At 42.1% G+C, this 19702-nt stretch overlaps 1 protein-coding gene across 4 annotated transcripts in view; it reads left to right on the top strand.

Moving 5' to 3' along the window:
- Positions 1-19702, top strand: part of LANCL1 (LanC like glutathione S-transferase 1) — a 44610-nt gene that overhangs the window by 14102 nt on the left and 10806 nt on the right. For all 4 annotated transcript variants that reach the window (XM_001488581.5, XM_023642256.2, XM_070270444.1 and 1 more), the window contains one exon: positions 12954-13161. In XM_001488581.5, the coding sequence (XP_001488631.1) occupies positions 12954-13161 (208 nt within the window). The remainder of the gene's footprint in view (positions 1-12953; positions 13162-19702) is intronic.

The raw sequence follows: 19702 nt of genomic DNA, 5'->3' as shown, positions 1-19702 counted from the left end.
TCTGGTTTTTATCAGTTTGTATCCTGAGGAGTACAGCTTTATTAAGCGGGCCTTGAGCTAGGCTTCTTGTCCATAGGAATTCGATCAGGTAATTCCACCACCTGGACTACTCTCTGCACTTGCTCCGTTTCAGTCTTCCCACAGAGGGAGCTCCCTTTCAGTCCACACCACCCATACTTGCTCCTCCTTAATGGTGTTTTTCCCTGGAAGGGAGGGGATATTCTGCCCACATCCGTCTCTTCTTTCTCCACGAAGTCAGCTTCTAAGGATGTGAATAACTAAAGAATTAACATGCTATTTCTGAAAAGATTACTGACTTCGTATACATGATTCCTTTTTTTTTTTTTTTTGGTGAGGAAGATTGGCCCTGAGCTAACATCTCTTACCAGTCTTCCTCTTTTTTTTCTGCCCCTCCCCAAAGCCTGAGTACATAGTTGTATGTCCTAGTTTAGTTCATTCTAGTTCTTCCATGTGGAATGCTACCACAGCATGGCTTGATGAGCGGTGTGTAGGTCCATGCCTGGGATCCAAACTGGTGAACCCTGGGCCACTGAAGTGCAGCCTGCGAACTTAACCACTCGGCCACGGGGCCGGCGTCCATATACTTGATTCTAAAAGGCACTTCATTCATTGATTGTTACTGGTGTTACTTAAATTTATCTGTATTTGCATGTAAAACCAAGGTGGTATACCTATAACAACTTTCGTTTTTCCCCTTTGGGAAATGACCTAAGACCATCAAAATAGGAATAATCTCTGGTTCCTGAAGGAAAGTACTCATTACCTAACAGAACATAACTTAAACACATGTTATCCCAAATACTTTATTGATCACCTTTAATGATTTTAGGATTAATGGGAAAATAATAAATTAGATTTTGCTTTATTCGTTTCTCAGCATATCTCACTTCATATGGATTACTTTCTCTTCTAAAATGCGTCAATATGTTTAAGTGATATGTATGAGCAAATGTCACAAGATGGTAAAATTCAGACCAAAAAGCATTAGTTTTGATAGCGTATGACAGTAGTTATCATGGAGTGGGCCAGCTAAGAAATAAAAGAATATTTAACTCAAATTTTATACCAACGAATGTGTCAAAACTCATCCAGAGTCGTAAAAAGAGGGGGAGTGCTCTCATTTAAAAGAATAATGATAATTCCAAAATCTAAAACAATCTCTGGCAGATTTTTACAATTAAATACAACCAAAATGTAAATTTCATTGAAGTCTTTTTCTGGTCTGGAAGAAAAGGTAGAAGGGTAGAAGAAAGAGGCAAATCTCCATTATTCAGCTTTTTGCTTAGCAAACAGTATTGAAGAAAATTTTGTCTGCTACTCAAACTTAAGCCCAAGAATACTCTTGATTAAGTGGCATATTCTGTGATGAAAAAGAAAACATTAGAAAGATTTAACTCCATACATATCTCCTACCTACATTCAACTCCATCCAATGTGGAGCCTCATGACCAGTCCTGATAGTGGTTCTCCTCGAAGCCAGCAGAGTGTTCTTCCTCGTTATTTTAAGTGCCCTGTGGAGAATAGAATTGTGTTTGGGGATGAGTCTATGAATGGATACAGCTGATCTTCCCTCGCAGACCTGGCCCTCCCCTAGAGGAGTTTGCCATCTCTGGATGGCACCATTGCCCACCTAGCTGTTGAAGCTGAACACCTGGGAGTCATTTGGACATCTCCCCATCCGTCATTCCCCACCAGGTTCTGTCGACTTCACCTTCTAGACAGATAGCTTTCCACTTCAGTCTCGCTTCACCTCTGCTGCAACCACCCTCTCTGGTTCGCATGCCTGAAGCATCCTTCTGACTGCTCCTCCTGCATCCACCATTCTACACACTCCTTTCCAAACCTTATAGTGCAGTTACAGCGAACTTTTTTTTTTTAATTTTTATGGAGTTAATGATAGGTTACAATCTTGTGAAATTTCAGTTGTACATTATTGTTTGTCAGTTGTGTCGTAGGTGCACCCCTTCACCCTTTGTGCCCACACGCCACCCCATCTTTCCCCTGGTAGCCACTAATCTGTTCTCTTTGTCTGTATTATTTAATTCCCTCATATGAGTGGAGTCATACAGAGATTGTCCTTCTCTATCTGGCTTATTTCACGTAATATAATTCCCTCAAGGTCCGTCCATGTTGTTGCAAATGAGACGAGTTTGTTCTTTTTTACAGCTGAGTAGTATTCCATTGTATATATGTACACCACATCTTCTTTATCCAATCATCTGTTGATGGGCAGTTACGTTGCTTCCATGTCTTGGCTATTGTAAATAATGCTGCAGTAAACATTGGGGTGCATTGGACTTTTGGGATTGCTGACTTCAAGCTCTTTGAATAAATACCCAGTAGTGGGATGGCTGGATCGTATGGTAGTTCTATTTTTAATATTTTGAGGAATCTCCATACTGTTTTCCATAGTGGCTGCACCAGTTTGCATTCCCACCAGCAGTGTATGAGGGTTCCTTTTTCTCCACAACCTCTCCAACATTTGTTACTATTAGTTTTAGATATTTTTGTCATTCTAATGGGTGTAAGGTGATATCTTAGTGTAGTTTTTTTTTTTTTAAATTAATGTTATGATAGATTACAACCTTGTGAGATTTCAGTTGTACATTTTTGTTAGTCATGTTGTGGGTACACCACCTCCCCCTTTGTGCCCTCCCCCCACACCCCTTTTCCCTGGTAACCACCAATCAGATCTCCTTGTCAATATACTAACTTCCACCTATGAGTGGAGTCATATAGAGTTCGTCTTTCTCTGACTGGCTTATTTCGCTTAACATAATACCCTCGAGGTCCATCCACGTTGCTGTGAATGGGCCAATTTTGTCTTTTTTTATGACTGAGTAGTATTCCATTGTGTATATATACCATATCTTCTTTATCCAATCATCAGTTTCTGGGCATGTAGGTTGGTTCCATGTCTTGGCTATTGTAAATAATGCTGCGATGAACATAGGGGTGCAAGGGACTCTTGGGATTTCTGATTTCAGGTTCTTAGGATAGATACCCAGTAATGGGATGGCTGGGTCATAGGGTATTTCTATTTTTAACTTTTTGAGAAATCTCCATACTGTTTTCCATAGTGGCTGTACCAGTTTGCATTCCCACCAACAGTGTGTGAGGGTTCCTTTTTCTCCACAACCTCTCCAACATTTGTCGCTCTTGGTTTTGGATGTTTTTGCCAATCTAACGGGTGTAAGGTGATATCTTAGTGTAGTTTTGATTTGCATTTCCCTGATGTTTAGCGATGATGAACATCTTTTCATGTGTCTATTGGCCATATTCATATCTTCTTTTGAGAAATGTCTATTCATGTCCTCTGCCCATTTTTTGATCGGGTTGTTTGTTTTTTTGTTGTTAAGCCATGTGAGTTCTTTGTATATTATGGAGATTAACCCTTTGTCGGATAAGTGGCTTGTAAATATTTTTTCCCAATTAGTGAGCTGTTTTTTTGTTTCAATCCTGTTTTCCCTTGCCTTAAAGAAGCTCTTTAGTCTGATGAAGTCCCATTTGTTTATTCTTTCTATTGTTTCCCTCAACTGAGGAGTTATAGTGTCCAAAAAGATTCTTTTGAAACTGATGTCAAAGAGTGTACTGCCTACATTCTCTTCCAGAAGACTTATTGTTTCAGGCCTAATCTTTAGGTCTTTGATCCATTTTGAGTTTATTTTGGTGTGTGGTGAAAAAGAATGGTCAATTTTCAATCTTTTGCATGTGGCTGTCCAGTTTTCCCAGCACCATTTGTTGAAGAGACTTTTTTTTCTCCATTGTAGGCCCTCTGCTCCTTTGTTGAAGATTAGCTGTCCATAGATGTGTGGTTTTATCTCTGGGCTTTCAATTCTGTTCCATTGATCTGTGGACCTGTTTTTGTACCAGTACCATGCTGTTTTGATCACTGTAGCTTTGTAGTATGTTTTGAAATCGGGGATTGTGATTCCGCCGGCTTTGTTTTTCTTGCTCAGGATTACTTTAGCAATTTGTGGTCTTTTGTTGCCCCATATGAATTTTAGGATTCTTTGTTCAATTTCTGTGAAGAATGTTCTTGGGATTCTAATTGGGATAGCATTGAATCTGTAGATTGCTTTAGGTAGTATGGACATTTTAACTATGTTTACTCTTCCAATCCATGTGCATGGAATGTCTTTCCATCTCTTTATGTCGTCATCAATTTCTTTCAAGAAAGTCTTGTAGTTTTCATTGTATAGATCCTTCACTTCCTTGGTTAAGTTTATCCCAAGGTATTTTATTCTTTTTGTTGTGATTGTGAATGGGATTGAGTTCTTGAGTTCTTTTTCTGTTAGTTCATTGTTACTGTATAGAAATGCTACTGATTTATGTATGTTGATTTTATACCCTGCTACTTTGCTGTAGTTGTTGATTATTTCTAATAGTTTTTCTATGGATTCTTTGGGGTTTTCTATATATAAGATCATGTCGTCTGCAAACAGCGAGAGTTTTACTTCTTCGTTACCTATTTGGATTCCTTTTATTTCTTTTTCCTGCCGAATTGCTCTGGCCAACACCTCCAGTACTATGTTGAATAGGAGTGGTGAAAGTGGGCACCCTTGTCTTGTTCCTGTCCTCAGAGGGATGGCTTTCAGTTTTTGTCCATTGAGTATGATGTTGGCTGTGGGTCTGTCATATATGGCCTTTATTATGTTGAGGTACTTTCCTTCTATACCCATTTTATTGAGGGTTTTTATCATAAATGGGTGTTGGATCTTGTCGAATGCTTTCTCTGCATCTATTGAGATGATCATGTGGTTTTTGTTTTTCATTTTGTTAATGTAGTGTATCATGTTGATTGACTTGCGGATGTTGAACCATCCCTGCGTCCCTGGTATAAATCCCACTTGAGCATGGTGTATAATCTTTTTGATGTGTTGCTGTATTCGGTTTGCCAAAATTTTGTTGAGGATTTTTGCATCTATGTTCATCAGTGATATAGGCCTGTAGTTCTCCTTCTTTGTGTTGTCCTTGTCAGGTTTGGGGACCAGAGTGATGTTGGCTTCATAGAATGTGTTAGGGAGTACTCCATCTTTCTCAATTTTCTGAAACAGTTTGAGAAGAATAGGTATTAAGTCTTCTTTGAATGTTTGGTAGAATTCTCCAGAGAAGCCATCTGGTCCTGGACTCTTATTTTTGGGGAGGTTTTTGATTACCGTTTCTATTTCCTTACTTGTGATTGGCCTATTCAGATTCTCCATTTCTTCCTGATTCAGTTTGGGGAGATTGTAGGAGTCTAGGAATTTGTCCATTTCTTCCAGGTTGTTCAATTTGTTGGCATATAGTTTTTCATAGTATTCTCTTATGATCCCTTCTATTTCATTGGTATCTGTTGTGATTTCTCCTCTCTCATTCCTAATTTTATTTATTTGCGATTTCTCTCTTCTTTTCTTGGTGAGTCTGGCCAAAGGTTTGTCGATTTTGTTAATTTTTTCGAAGAACCAACTCTTTGTTTCATTGATCCTTTCTGTTGTCTTTTTTTTTTCAATATCGTGTATTTCTGCTCTTATTTTTATTATTTTCCTCCTTCTACTGACTTTTGGCTTTGTTTGTTCTTCTTTTTCTAGTTCTGTTAGGTGTTGTTTGAGGTTGCTTATGTGAGCTTTTTCTTGTTTAGTGAGGTGAGCCTGTATTGCGATGAATTTTCCTCTTAGGACTGCTTTTGCTGCATCCCAAATGATTTGGTATGTCGTGTTCTCATTTTCATTTGTCTCCAGATAATATTTGATTTCTTCTTTAATTTCTTCAATGATCCATTGTTTGTTCAGAAGCGTGTTGTTTAGTCTCCACATTTTTGCACCTTTCTCTGCTTTTTTCTTGTAGTTGATTTCTAGTTTCATAGCGTTATGATCAGAAAAGATGCTTGATATTATTTCAACTCTCTCGTATTTATTGATGTTTGCTTTGTTTCCCAAAATATGGTCAATCCTTGAGAATGTTCCATGTGCACTTGAGAAGAATGTGTAACCTGCTGTTTTTGGATGAAGTGTTCTATATATATCTATTAAGTCCATCTGGTCTAATTTTTCATTTAATTCTATTATTTCCTTGTTGATTTTCTGTCTGGATGTTCTGTCCATTGGTGTTAATGGTGTGTTGAGGTCCCCTACTATTATTGTATTGTTGTTGATGTCTTCTTTTAGTTCTATTAAGAGTTGCTTTACAAATTTTGGTGTTCCTGTGTTGGGTGCGTATATATTTATAAGTGTTATGACTTCTTGGTGGAGAGTCCCTTTTATCATTATATACTGTCCCTCTTTGTCTTTCTTTATTTGTTTTGCTTTGAAGTCTACCTTGTCTGATATTAGTATAGTGACACCTGCTTTCTTTTGTTCATTGTTAGCTTGGAGTATTGTTCTCCATCCCTTCACTCTGAGTCTGTGTTTGTCTTTGGGGCTGAGGTGTGTTTCCTGGAGGCAGCATATTGTTGGGTCTTGTTCTTTGATCCATCCTGCCACTCTGTGTCTTTTGATTGGGGAGTTCAGTCCATTTACATTTAGAGTGATTATTGAGATGTGGGGGCCTACCACTACCATTTTGTGTCTTGTTTTCCGGTTTTCTTCAATTTCCTTTGTTTCTCGTCCCATGGTTTAATCTGTTCTGATGTAGAGCTGCTACTCTCTGTTGTTGTCCTTCTACTTATCTCCTCTGCTCTTGGTTTTGTAGCCCCTTTCCTTTTTTGGATTTTTCAGGAATGAGGGTTTTCCTGAGGATTTCCTGAAGAGGAGGTTTTGTGGCAATGAACTCCCTTAATTTTTGTTTATCTGGGAAAGTTTTTATTTCTCCATCATATTTGAAGGATATTTTCGCTGGGAAGAGAATTCTCGGCTGTAGGTTTTTGTCCTTCAGATTTTTGAATATATCATTCCACTCTCTTCTAGCCTGTAAAGTTTCTGCTGAGAAATCTGCTGATAGCCTGATGGGGGTTCCTTTGTAGGTTAGTTTCTTTTGCCTGGCTGTCCTTAGTATTTTCTCCTTGTCGTTGACTTTTGCTAGCTTCACTACTATATGCTGTGGGGTTGGTCTTCTTGCATTGATAAAGTTTGGAGATCTGTTGGCTTCTGTCACCTGAAGATCCATCTCTCTCACCAGATTTGGGAAGTTCTGAGCCATTATTTCTTTGAATAGGCTTTCTGCCCCTTTATCCTTCTCTTCTCCCTCTGGTATACCTATAATCCTTACGTTGCATCTCCTAATTGTGTCTGCTAGTTCTCGGAGAGTTTCTTCATTTCTTTTTAGTCTTACTTCTCTCTCCTCCTCTGCCTGCAGCATTTCTATATTGCCATCTTCCAAATTGCTAATTCTTTCCTCCATATTATCGGCCCTACTGTTCAGTGCATCTAGATTTTTCTTAATCTCCTCTATTGTGTTCTTCATTTCCAATATTTCTGTTTGGTTCTTCTTTATCGTATCAAACTCTTTTGTGACATAGCTCCTGAACTCGTTGAGTTGTCTATCTGAATTCTCTCTTAACTCATTGAGTATTTTAATGATGGCTGTTTTGAAGTCATCATCATTTAGGTTATATATCTCATTTTCTTTGGGATTGTTTTCTGTGTATTTGTTATTTTCCTTCTGTTCTGGAGATTTAATGTATTTTTTCATATTGCTTGATGTTGTTGATTTGTGCCTCCGCATAGAGATAGAGTTTAGTTGCTCCTTCCACTAGTTTCTGCTGCTGTGGTGGGGGAGCAGCTGATTATACTGCACCAACCAGGAACCCTATCCACAGTTGCTAACTGGGCCTGGGCCCCTCCTCGTTGTCACAGTGGTCCTTTGGATTCCCTCTTCTGCCATGGGGGCCGTCACGGGGGGGCTTCAGGCTGCTGGTGCCTACTGTTGCAGCCCACCTAGACGTGCTCCCTCCTTGGGGTCTGCAACGGTGTTATGGGCTTTTCCAGCGGCCGGGGGTAGGATCACTTATATTTGCCGCTCCGTCACTGTCGGCACCCACAAAATCTCACTTGTCCACTGTGGGTCGCAGCAGAGCTATTGGCATCTTCTACAGTCTGTGGTTAGCTCACCTAGCTATGCTACTTTTGTCCCGGGGTCTTCGAGCCTTGGGGCTGCCGGATGGGTGCTCTCTACTAGTGCTGTGCAGAGGCTTTCCCTGAGGCTGCTGTGAGCCTGTAGGGTTTCCCCCTACGCTACGGAACTGGGTCTCTGGAACTCCCCCCAGCCCCAGTCCTGTTCCCCAGGAACTCGGGGAGCCCTTTGCCCTGTCTGGGGGATAGCCGGAGATCCTGATTTCAGTGGTAGCTGGTCAGCTGCTGCCCTGCCTGATATTCTCCTCTCCAGGACCCTCCCGGTGTTGTGGATGCTGGGCGTGGCCCCTCTGCTAATAGCAGACAGAGAGTTTTGTCTGCTGCCCAGGCAGAACTCTGGAGCTTCCCCTCCGGGCCACAGGGCCGGCCCCTGGAGCTCCCCCTAGCCCCAGTCCTCTCCGAGATCTCCGGCAATCCCTTACCCCACGGGGCAGGCAACGGCAGCTGGGGGTCACCTCGCCCTCTGGGGTTCTCTCCGGGACTTTCCCGGAGTTGTGAATCCTGGGCATGGCCCCTCCACTAATGGCAGACAGAGAGTTTTGTCTGCTGCCCGGGCGGATCTCTGGAGCTTCCCCCCAGGGCGCGGAGCCGGCCTCTGGAGCTTCACCCAGCCCCAGTCCTCTCCGAGATCTCCGGCAATCCCTAGCCCCACGGGGCGGGCAGCGGCAGCTGGGGGTCACCTCGCCCTCTGGGATTCTCTCCAGGACTTTCCCGGAGTTGTGAATGCTGGGCGTGGCCCCTCTGCTAATGGCAGACAGAGAGTTTTGTCTGCTGCTGCCCAGGCGGAACTCTGGAGCTTCCCCTCCAGGGCGCAGAGCTGGCCTCTGGAGCTTCACCCAGCCCCAGTCCTCTCTGAGATCTCCGACAATCCCTTTCCCCACCGTGCAGGCAGTGGCAGCCGGGGGGCCTCCGTACCCTCTGTGATTCTCTCTGGGACCCTCCGGGCGCCGTGAACACTAGGCAGGATCTCCCCGCCAATGGCGGGGAGAGACTCTTCCCGCGGGCTCAGGTGTGTAAATCTAGAGTTTCCCTCTGCATTTAGGAGTAATTGCGGGGGGTTTAGGTAGGGTTCTGGTCACCTGTTTCCACCGTCGCTCCTCTGTTGTGTGCTCGCTCCTGCCCTAGGTGTGTGTTGGAAGAAACGGCATCCGTTGGAAGAAAGCCACTTGCAGGTACTAGGCTGTTCGGTCGGGGTCGGAGAATTTTCACCTATCTCCACATCCTCCCGGAGGGAAGTCCGTCCGCCTTCTGATGTATAGTCGCATGGGTCTCTCAGACGTCCTGAGATGCTGTCTGGATATCCTTTGTTAAGCGATGAGTGTCCAAATAATTGTAGACTCGAAGGGGGAGAGACAAAGAGGACTACTCACGGCGCCGTCTTGGATCCTCCTCCTCTCTTAGTGTAGTTTTGATTTGCGTTTCCCTGATGATCAGCGATGATGAGCATCTTTTCATGTGCCTACTGGCCATCCGTATATCTTCTTTGGAGAAATGTCTGTTCATGTCTCCAGCCCATTTTTTGATTGGGTTGTTTGATTTTTTGCTGTTGAGTTGTGAGAGTTCTTTATGTATTATGGATATTAAGCCTTTGTCAGATATATGACTTGCAAGTATTTTTTCCCAGTTAGTGGGTTGTTTTGTTTCAATCCTGTTTTCATTTGCCTTGAAGAAGCTCTTTAGTCTGATGAAGTCCCATTTGTTTATTCTTTCTATTGTTTCCCTTCTCTAAGAAGACATGGTGTCGGAAAAGATGCTTTTAATACTGATGTCAAAGAGTGTACTGCCTACATTTTCTTCTAGAAACCCTATGGTTTCAGGTCTCACCTTTAGGTCTTTGATCCATTTTCAGTTACAGCGAACTTTTAAAGGCACAAATCTAATTATGCTCTTCCAGTACTTAAAATGGTGCTTTTCAAATAAAAAACCCAAAATCCTGAACTAACTTAATGAGACCCTGTGTGATCTAGCTTCTGCCTAACTCTCCCGCTTTGAGAAGAGCTGTAGTCTTTAGGATTAGGCTTATCAGCATGTGGGAATACACCACCTAAAATAACAGTGGCTTTAACGGGACAGAATTTCTCTCTCGGGTAAGTAGGCAATCCAGGAACTGGTGTGGCAGCTTCACAGTCTTCTGGGATCTCAGTTTCTTTGGTCTTGATGCTTTACCATCCTCATCACAGAGCTGCCACCTCATGATCTAAGATGGCTGCTTCAGCTACGCTCTCATATCTGCATTGCCACCAGGAGGAAAAGGGAAAGAGAAAGAAATGGCAAGTCCCCTCCCTTCAAGAACATTTTGCATAGTTGCCCCCATTATGCCCACTATGCCCCATTGGTCAGAACTCAGTCACATGGCCATACCCAGCTGCAGAGGAGGCTGTTACAGGCAGTCATGTGCCAGCTAAAATCCAGGACATTATTGTTGAGGGGAAAGGAGATACACTTTTGGGGACCACTTTGCAGTCTATCACAAGAGCTAAATCCTCATCTTCCAAAATAGAAGGTGAGTCAAAAATATCTGATATGGAAAAATTAAGAGAGAGCACATAGCATATTGTTAGAAATATGGAGGCAAATACTAGAGGAAATGGCTAAAATTATTGACAGTGATTGCCACTAAGAGATAGGAATAGAGTGGGGCAGTGGACTGTGCTTTGTATATCGTGCCTTGCAGTACTGTTTGACTTTTTTCATGAAAAACATTTTTGTTTTGATAAATTACATTTGAAAAGAGTTTTTCAAAGCACAGGCTGAGGCCAGGCCTGTGGGTGTATATAAGGACCAGGCGCGTTTCCCTGCAGAGCCCTTGAAGTTCTGTTTGTAGTTCCCACCTGGCCAGCCAACTCTGAGTCTCGGTCTTTAAACAAAGGTGTTGTTAGGTGCACAAATACTGTCAAAGTTTAGAGGATCATAAGGATGGGTTCAAGACACTTGGCCACAGGCAGTTCCCCTATTTTCTCTTATTAAATTGGGGCACCTGGGTATAAAATATTGATGAGGCTTTAAATGTCCTTGACGTATGCATTTTGTCTTATTTCCCTGACCTGGACTAATATGTAATATATATAATAATTTCCCCTCACTGGAAACCCTTCTCCTCCATGCGTGGTTGTGACGGGGAAGACAGATGCCATAAACTGCCACCTGCAGAAGGTGGCTTAATCAGAATATGTGGACACTGAGGCCCAGAACGAAAAGAAGGAGAGAAATAGAACCTGAGGTTGTGGAATCCCAGAAGTTAGAAAGATAATTCTCTGCTGATCAAAAAGAAAAAAGCAAAATTTTTCGTCTAATTGACCTATTGTGAGACTTCTTGATTACGTGTTTTTCATAAGCAATGCATTAAACCTTGCAATTGCAAACCTTAGTGGGTTTTGTTTGTTAAATATTTGGGCTGAGAGGAGTTGTTGGTATTGAGAGACAAAGGTCTGAATAGGAAAACAGTCATGGGGCTTGTATTTGATCATGTCGTATCTTCTTGGCTCAGCCCTGTCATTGTTTGGCTCTGGGAGCAGGCAGCGATGGGACAGGAGGGCACAGTGAGAGGGTGACAGTTTAAGTGGAGTGCCTACAGCTGCTTCGTGTGGTTGGAGAGGAAGCCTGTTAAGGACTCAGTTCTAGAAGAGCTCTTGACATTGATCATTTGTGAAAAGCAGACCTTTTTTCTTACCCACATGTGTGGTTTTGAACACTTGTGTCTGCAGCCCTTAAGTGTTGCTATATCTGATCGTCAGCTGGTGGAATTCCTAACACCACGCCACTTTGAAAGAACAGACAACGTTATTAACTTCAGCAGGAAATGAAAATTTTGCCTTAATATACGTGTGAAATTGAGTTGTCTGTAGCACAAAGCTTTGGAGATTACCCATGCAAAATGAGCAAACTATCTAAATTTGTACAGTGAAAAGTAATTTTGCAGACTGCATTTGTACTGCATTGCAATCTGTGAAGAGATTGGCTCTATTAATTTAGATTTAAACAGAGGCTCTGTATCTTCTAAAAGTGGTAAATGGGATGGAAAATGTACTTTAAGGGGAGAAATGAGTTTCTGGAAATGCTGCAGGCGGGCTCCCTCCTCCACGTCTTTGAGTCTGCCATGAGACCCATCGGCTAGAGGCAAGGCTCTTTCTACTGTGACAGGCATTTGGAATGAGGACATGCAGACGACCCTCAATTACAGATGCAGGCTTTAAGGGTGGGATAAGAAGCAATGGAGTAAGGCCCAAAGCAAAAGTCATTGGCAGCTTTTACGCCATAGTTCCTAAAGTGGCTGGGTCCTCAACAGAGAAAAACAATAAGGAGTTGAATTTATTTTCTCAGATTTCAAATAACTTAGTTATTTGTATAATCCCTCCCTGGAATAATACTGGTGTAGGGGATTCTGTTACTCTCCCTGCCTTCTCATGTGAAAAATTATTTTGTATATAAAGAGAAATTGAATTTTTCATTCCCTAATCTTTTAATTTCTTTAGCTTACAAAAACAAACATTTCTTCTTCCTTATTAATTTAATAAATTATTTTGTTAAATAAATAGGTGACTATTTAGAATCATAGTTTAATGACCTATCATTAAACTGTCAAGAAGAATACATTAGCACAATAGCCAGAGCACAACTGGGACTGATAATAAACTTGGGTTTAGAGTTGCTGTTATTTAGAGTTGTAATGATGGGGAAACTGAGAACAGCGTTTGCGTATGTCCAGTTCTTAGAGCTGCTTGATAATAAAGCTGAGTCTAGAACTAAGGTCATCTGAACTGCCAAATAATTTGCATATTTGTTACAGGTTATCAAAAATCAACACTCTTGAGTCAGCAGCACTGCAGAATGATAGAGTCAAGTGCCCTTTCCTCAGCTATACAGTATTTTCTTTTTGCTTTTCAGGCATTGCTGTGCTTTACCTACATCTCTATGATGTGTTCGGGGACCCTGGCTACCTACAGATGGCACACACTTATGTAAAGCAGGGTCTGAACTGTTTGTCCAAGCGTTCCATCACTTTCCTTTGTGGGGATGCAGGCCCTCTGGCAGTGGCTGCTGTGGTGTATCACAAGATGAACAATGAGAAGCAGGCAGAAGACTGCATCACCCGGTAATTGTGTTTCCTTTTTGAGTTTTATTATCTGTATGCCATTATGCGTTACTTCTGCATGTGTTAGCAAAAGAACATTTGAATGAATTCACTTTTCTCTCAGCCAGCCCTGGTGGTCTAGTGGCTAAGATTTGGCACTCCCACCACTGCGGCCCAGGTTCCTTTCCCAGTCAGAGAGCCATACCACCCGTCTCTCAGTTGTCATACTGTGGCAGCTTCATGTTCCTGTGATGCTGAAAGCTCTGCCACCAGTATTTCAAATACCAGCAGGGTCACTCATGGTGGATAGATTTCAGCAGAGCTTCCAGATTAAGACAGACTAGGAAGAAGGACCTGGTCACCCACTTCGGAAATAATTGGCCACGAAAAGTGTATGGATAGCAGCAGAGCATTGTCTTATAGAGCATCAGAAGGTGAGAGGATGGCGCAAAAAGACCGGGCAGGGTTTCGCCTGCTGTACACAGAATGCCTGGGACTCAGAATGGACTCAGCAGTACTAACAACAACAAACTTTTCTCTCAGTAATAAGTCCTTACTGCTGCCGTTTGATCAATTCTCACATTATTCCTATGTTGTAGTTAAGGAACATCCATTACAATCCCCATTTTATTGCAAGATAAAATGACACTGACATGTTCCAGATCAAACATCAGTTTAGTCATAAAAATGATCAGAAGCCTAATCATGTGATTACTAATCCAGGGCTACCCAAGATCGGTAATTCAAAGAGATGTGGGGCGCTTCCTGCATGGGGCTGAGGGAACACAGGCTGGTTCAGAACTGCTTGTCTCTGGGCCAGTGACACGCAAGTCCAGGTGTCCATTGTTCCTGTAAATCAGGGCAGCCACTGGCAGCTTGAATTATGAAGAATTACTAAGCCTTTGTACCAGTAGACTGTGTTGCTGTTTTCCCAGCGCTGCCTGGACACTGAGAATCCCACTGAGAAATCCGGCCGCCATGCGCCCTGCCTGCCTCAGCATGGCGACGCGCAGAGACGCAGTGCCCACAAAGGTGGTTTCAGTGTTTCATAGACTGTGCTTTTCAGAGCAGTTTTCAGTTCACAGCAAATTGAGAGGAAGGTACAGAAATTCCCCGTAACCCCCGGCCCCCACACAGGCATGGTCTCGCCCACTGTCACCATCCCCCACCAGAGTGAACACTTGTTACCATCTCCAAACCTACATGGACACATCATTATCACCCAAAGTCCATGGTTTACCTTGGTGGTGTTCACTCTGTGGGTTTGGGCAAAAGTATAATGACACGTATCCATCATTCTAGGATCGTGCAGAGTAGTTTCTCTCCCCTAAAAATCCTCTGTGCTCTGCCTAGTAATCCCTCTCCCCTCCTCCTCAAGCCCTGGCGACTGCTCATCCTTTTACTGTCTCCATAGGTTTGTCTTTCCGAGAATGTCATATAATTGGAATCACACAGTATGTAGCCTTTTCAGATTGGCTTCTTTCACTTAGTAATATGCATTTAAGGTTCCTCCATATCTTGTCATGGCTTGATAATTGATTTCTTTTTAGTGCTGAATAATGTTCCATTGTCTGGATCTACACAGTTTATTGGTCCATTTACCTACTGAAGGACATCCTGGTTGCTTCCAAGTTTTGGTAATTATGAATAAAGCTGCTAGAAACATCCATGTGCAGGGTTTTGTGTGGACATGTTTCCAACTCCTTTCGGTAAATACCAAGGAGTGTGATTGCTGGATTGAAGGTAAGAGTATGTTTAGTTTTGTCAAAAACTTCCACAGTGGCTGTACCATATTACATTCCCACCAGCAGTGAAGAGAGTTCCTTTGCAGCCACATCCTTGTCAGCATTTGGTGTTGTCGGATTTTTGCCATCCTAATAGACGTCTAGTGGTATCTCGTTGTTTTAATTTGCATTTCCCTGATGACATATGATGGGGGACATCTTTTCATATACTTCCTTGCCGTGTGTATATCTTCTTTGGCCAGGTGTCTGTTAAGGTCTTTAGTTCATTTCTTAATTGGGTCCAGCAGCATTTTAAATCAATGATTCTCCCGGAGTTGACCATCATTTTGATTCCCTCTCCTCTTTCTTATGTATTACTGTTAGAATAGCATTATCATCTCTGATTTCGTTTGTTGAAGATCCCTTGGTTAATCTTACAGTGTGCAGTGGTGTGTATTTGATTAACAGGCTTTTGGCCTAAAATTCTAATTACTAGAGGTTTTTTCCCCTCAAAATTTTATTATAAAAAATTTCAAACATACAGAAATGTTGAAAGAATAGTGAATAACTGTATATCTACCCACATAGATTCAGCCATTAACATTTTACTCTGTTTGCTTAGTCACATATCTATTCACCTGTCTACTCCTCTCTCTGGTACTTATCCTTTCGGGGTAGGGTGCATTTCCGAGTGAATTGCAGACATCAGTATACTTCCTTCTAAATACTTAAGCATGTCTTTCATTCACTAGAGTTCACTATCTGTTCACAGTTTTCTTCTTGTGATGTCAACTTTACACAGCTACCCAAGTTTTAAGTGTATATTTGTTGAGTTTTGACAAATGCATATATCAATGTAATCCAAACCCCTGTCAACATCTAGAATATTTTTCCAAATTTTTTTTTTTTTTTTTGCCCCATCCTCTCTTTTTCCTCCTTCTCGAATTTTAATTACACATGTGTTTGGCCTTTTGATATTGTTCTACTGGTTTCTGAGACTGTTCATTTTTTTTTTTCCAATCTTTTTTTTTCTTTCTGTTCTTAAGATTGGATAGTATTGATGATTTTCAAATTCACTCTTTCCTCTGTTATATCCATTCTGCTGTTAAGCCACTCCAGTCACTTTTTTTATTTTAGACGTTGCATTTTTCAGTTCTAGAATTTACACTTAGTTCTTTTTTTTTTCAAAATTTTTTTATTATGATAAAATACACATTACATAAAATTTACCACATTAACCATTTTTAAGTGTACATTTTAATGGTATTAAATACATTCATAATGTGTAACCATCACCACCACTCATCTCCATAGCTCTTTTCTTCTTGTAAAACTGGAAGTCTGTACCCATGAAACAGTAATTCCCCATTGCCCCTCCTCCCCAGCTCTAGCACCAGCCACTCTGCTTTCTGTCTCTCTGATTTTGACGACTCTAAGTGTCGCATATAGGTGGGCTCAGAGAGCATTTGTCTTTTTGTGACTGGCTTTTTTCACTTAGCGTAATATCCTTAAGGTTCATCCATGTTATAGAATAACTAGACTTTAAGATATGATTGTGTTGTATTTAAAGAAGGAATCATCCATACTCCTGTTGTTTAAGCATGTATATGCAAATTCGCCCTTCTCCTCCAATTTTTCCCCAAAGAATCGTATTTTCTTACTGTAACTGACTTTCCCACTGGGAAGTGGAACCAGAAGGGTGGGGGGAGGGCCAAGGAGTCTTCTGCACCACATGTAATGATCTGTGAATCATTTTATTAAATCATTCCCTGGATTGGCATATACTTCAAAATTCCTTTTTTTATACATGCCTGTGCTACATCCGTCAGAGGTTAGAAATTAAATAGTGCAACTTAAAAACAAAAAATGTATTATTGGTGTATCTAGAGGAAAAAACTACCAACATTCCACTCCAACGCTGGGAAGTATTTCGTATAAAACCTGTCACTAAACTTGATCAGAATGGCAGGTGAAACAAAACATTGATTTCTCCAAAAGTTTAATTAACATGTGCTCCTGTCATAGAATTAACTTGCATATAAGACCAGCCAATACAAAACAGTTCCGTCTAAATTTGAAACACAGCAACCACCTCTTTGGTTTTTACATAGGCAGTTTAAAGCCTTTAGCCATACAGCTGCTTCACCGGCTCACCGAAGTCCCATTCAGTGAGTCACTCACAGTGGTCCCAGAGCTCGATGTATAAGGCCACCTTTGTCAGTACGTGCACAGCCAAATAGCAGTAGTTTGCTATGTGAAGACTGTTAATAAATGTTAAATGAAAGCAGGATTTGTGTATTCAGACAGATTGAGAAACACTAATTAGAGTTAAATATGCACCTTTCCCACTGCTTAGAGTCCTCAGCGTCTCTGAAGGGAAACCACCGACTCCAGGGAGCAGAATTTGCCCAACTCATCATGGAGACAACCCCTTTTCCTCATGACATCTCGGGGCCAATTGTGCTAAGTACTCTGGGGAATAGTACTAATATATGATAATGTTGGCTTGTTATAAATCACTGAAGAGTAAACTAAAATTTCTTTTTTTTCCGATACTTTGGTAAGAAAGGTGTTTTTTAAATTTATATCTTTTTAAGAATTTTTATGACATTTCAACAGTCTTTACAGCCAGCAGACTTATTAAGATTAAAAATATAGACTGTGAATGTATGATAGGACGTATGCTGATTGTGGACACAGCTTTGACTTTTCAGATTTCTGGAGTTCATGGCAGAACAGAAAAAAACAGGAGCTGTGAATCTCCTCCCTTTTAAAGGAAAAATCTGTGTGTCTTTTCAGTGCAATTTCAGGAAATCTGAAGTTATTTGATGTCATCAGTGAGTTAATAAACCCACTTGTTCTGCTTTTTACCAACCTTCCTCACGTCAGGGCCCTTTTGAGAGAGCACAGACACTCAGGTTCTCTGCACGGCGTCTGTGTTGTCACCCACTGCAGTGTCATATTCCAGCTTACCTTTCCTGCGTTGTTAGTGTAATGGTCTTCCAGAATCATAATTTTGAGTTTTGGAGACCAGAAGGGCCTCTGGGATCATCAAAAGTCTAATCCTCACACGAAGAAACTGAAACCCAAAGAAACCAGTGTTCCCTGAGGTAGAGGTTTTTAACTTTGGAGCCCTGAGAGTCTTAGGGTTTCTGGAGAGATAGAAGCCCCCAAATTGTGTTCAGTGTGGAGAGAGCATTTATGTGTTTCTTGGAGGGGTCTCTGACTCCCCAGAAAGAGAGAATGTGTGTGGTGTCTCTGTTCAAACTGGCCTGCAGTTGGCTGAGGAGATGGGGGAGGGAAATAGCACTGGTGCTCTAGTGCCCTACTGACACCACGTCCACATTCACCCTTCCTTCACACAGAGACAGTTGGCACCAGTACACGAAGAGAGAGCGTTGCCTGTTGTGTACCCAGTTAAGTGACTACCCTGACATGTACAGTGCTTTGGAGCCAGTAGTTGGGGCTTTCTGGTCAGAAAATGAATACCCTCTGTCTCATCTGTAGTGTGATGAGTAAGGAAAGGACTTGTTTTTAAAAAGTTACAAACCTTTGATGGTACCGGGCAAAAATTCTCCCCACTAACACCCTCGGGAGATCTTGCTAGGTGTGAAGCAGAGCCGTCCCCTGCCCTGTTCTTGTGGTCCAGAGAAAGCCACGTTGTCCTTGGTCCCTTCTTAGATCTTACTCCTCAAACGTGGTAGAGCCTGTACCGTCTCCCCAACTTCCTGTCATCTTCACCACTCCTCCCACCAATGACAAGCCCTTTCCTGACATTCCTCCGGCACCTAGGGACAAATCCTCCCCCTGGTGTCGATTTTGTTGAAGTTACTGGAGGTGCCGAGTACCTCTGCCTGTTGATTCCTGGTGAGAGTACTTCACATACAACCAGTCACCCCAGCGTGTGATCTTGGACACTTCAAGTGCCTATTAACCCTTCTTAGTATATGGACTAAAGTTAGATGAGATGCAGGCACAGGCACTGTCTGTACCTACCTACTTTAAAAATAAATTTCCACAGACAGCAAGAGAACTTTAGTCAGGTAATAGCTGTGCCATCAGGTAGCTTATGACACCAAACATGCAGTTTAATCTCTGTAATTGCTAATGTCTTTTCATTACTTCTCTTTTCCCCAAATCCCTTACTCTTCCATCATACCTTTTCAGTATGCTAATATCATTTTGTCGAGTTTCACCAAAAATTAAGTTGTTTTAGCAAGTGGTGTCACATTGAATTTATAGGATAATTTAGGGATAATTGAGATGTGCTTTCAGAATTCCGTGTGATAAAAATCTAAACTAGGGACATTTTCCCTACCTATCATATTTGCTTCCCCTCCGACTCCCCCCAAAAAGGAAAAAAAGGTCCATTCTCAGAGTTCAGACTACTTTCCTGAGCTCATCTCCCTCTCTGAAGTCTATGTACTTTCTGGTTCCCTGGGGCCTCCCATTTTGGTCTTCTGGAAAGAAATCTGGGCTTTGGGTACCCCACGACTGTGCCTGCATGTGGGGCCAAGTGCTGGGGAGGCTAGGAGAAGGGAAGCAGTAGGGATCTCCCTGCCCCCCTGGACCATGGCTCCTCCGATCCACGAGGAAGGGTCCCTGCCTCAGAGGTTCACTCCTGTGGGCTCCCGTTGCCTTCGCTTCTGCTGCCACCGTGAGATTGCTTATGGCCTGGGGCATGAGAGAACAGAGAAAGGAAAAAGGGAAATAAAGAAAAATGAGATGTTTTACCCGCTCTGTCTGATATTAGGAGTTCCCTTTCTGTTCTTTCTTGAGACAGAGCTAAAGGGCTTCCTCTGGGGCTCTCTCCAGCCCCTCAGTGCCTGCGTCCGGGT

Source organism: Equus caballus, chromosome 6, assembly GCF_041296265.1.
Source record: "Equus caballus isolate H_3958 breed thoroughbred chromosome 6, TB-T2T, whole genome shotgun sequence".
Taxonomy (NCBI): domain Eukaryota; kingdom Metazoa; phylum Chordata; class Mammalia; order Perissodactyla; family Equidae; genus Equus; species Equus caballus.
The sequence above is the reverse complement of the archived record's forward strand: the minus strand, read 5'-3'. Positions and strand labels throughout refer to the sequence as shown.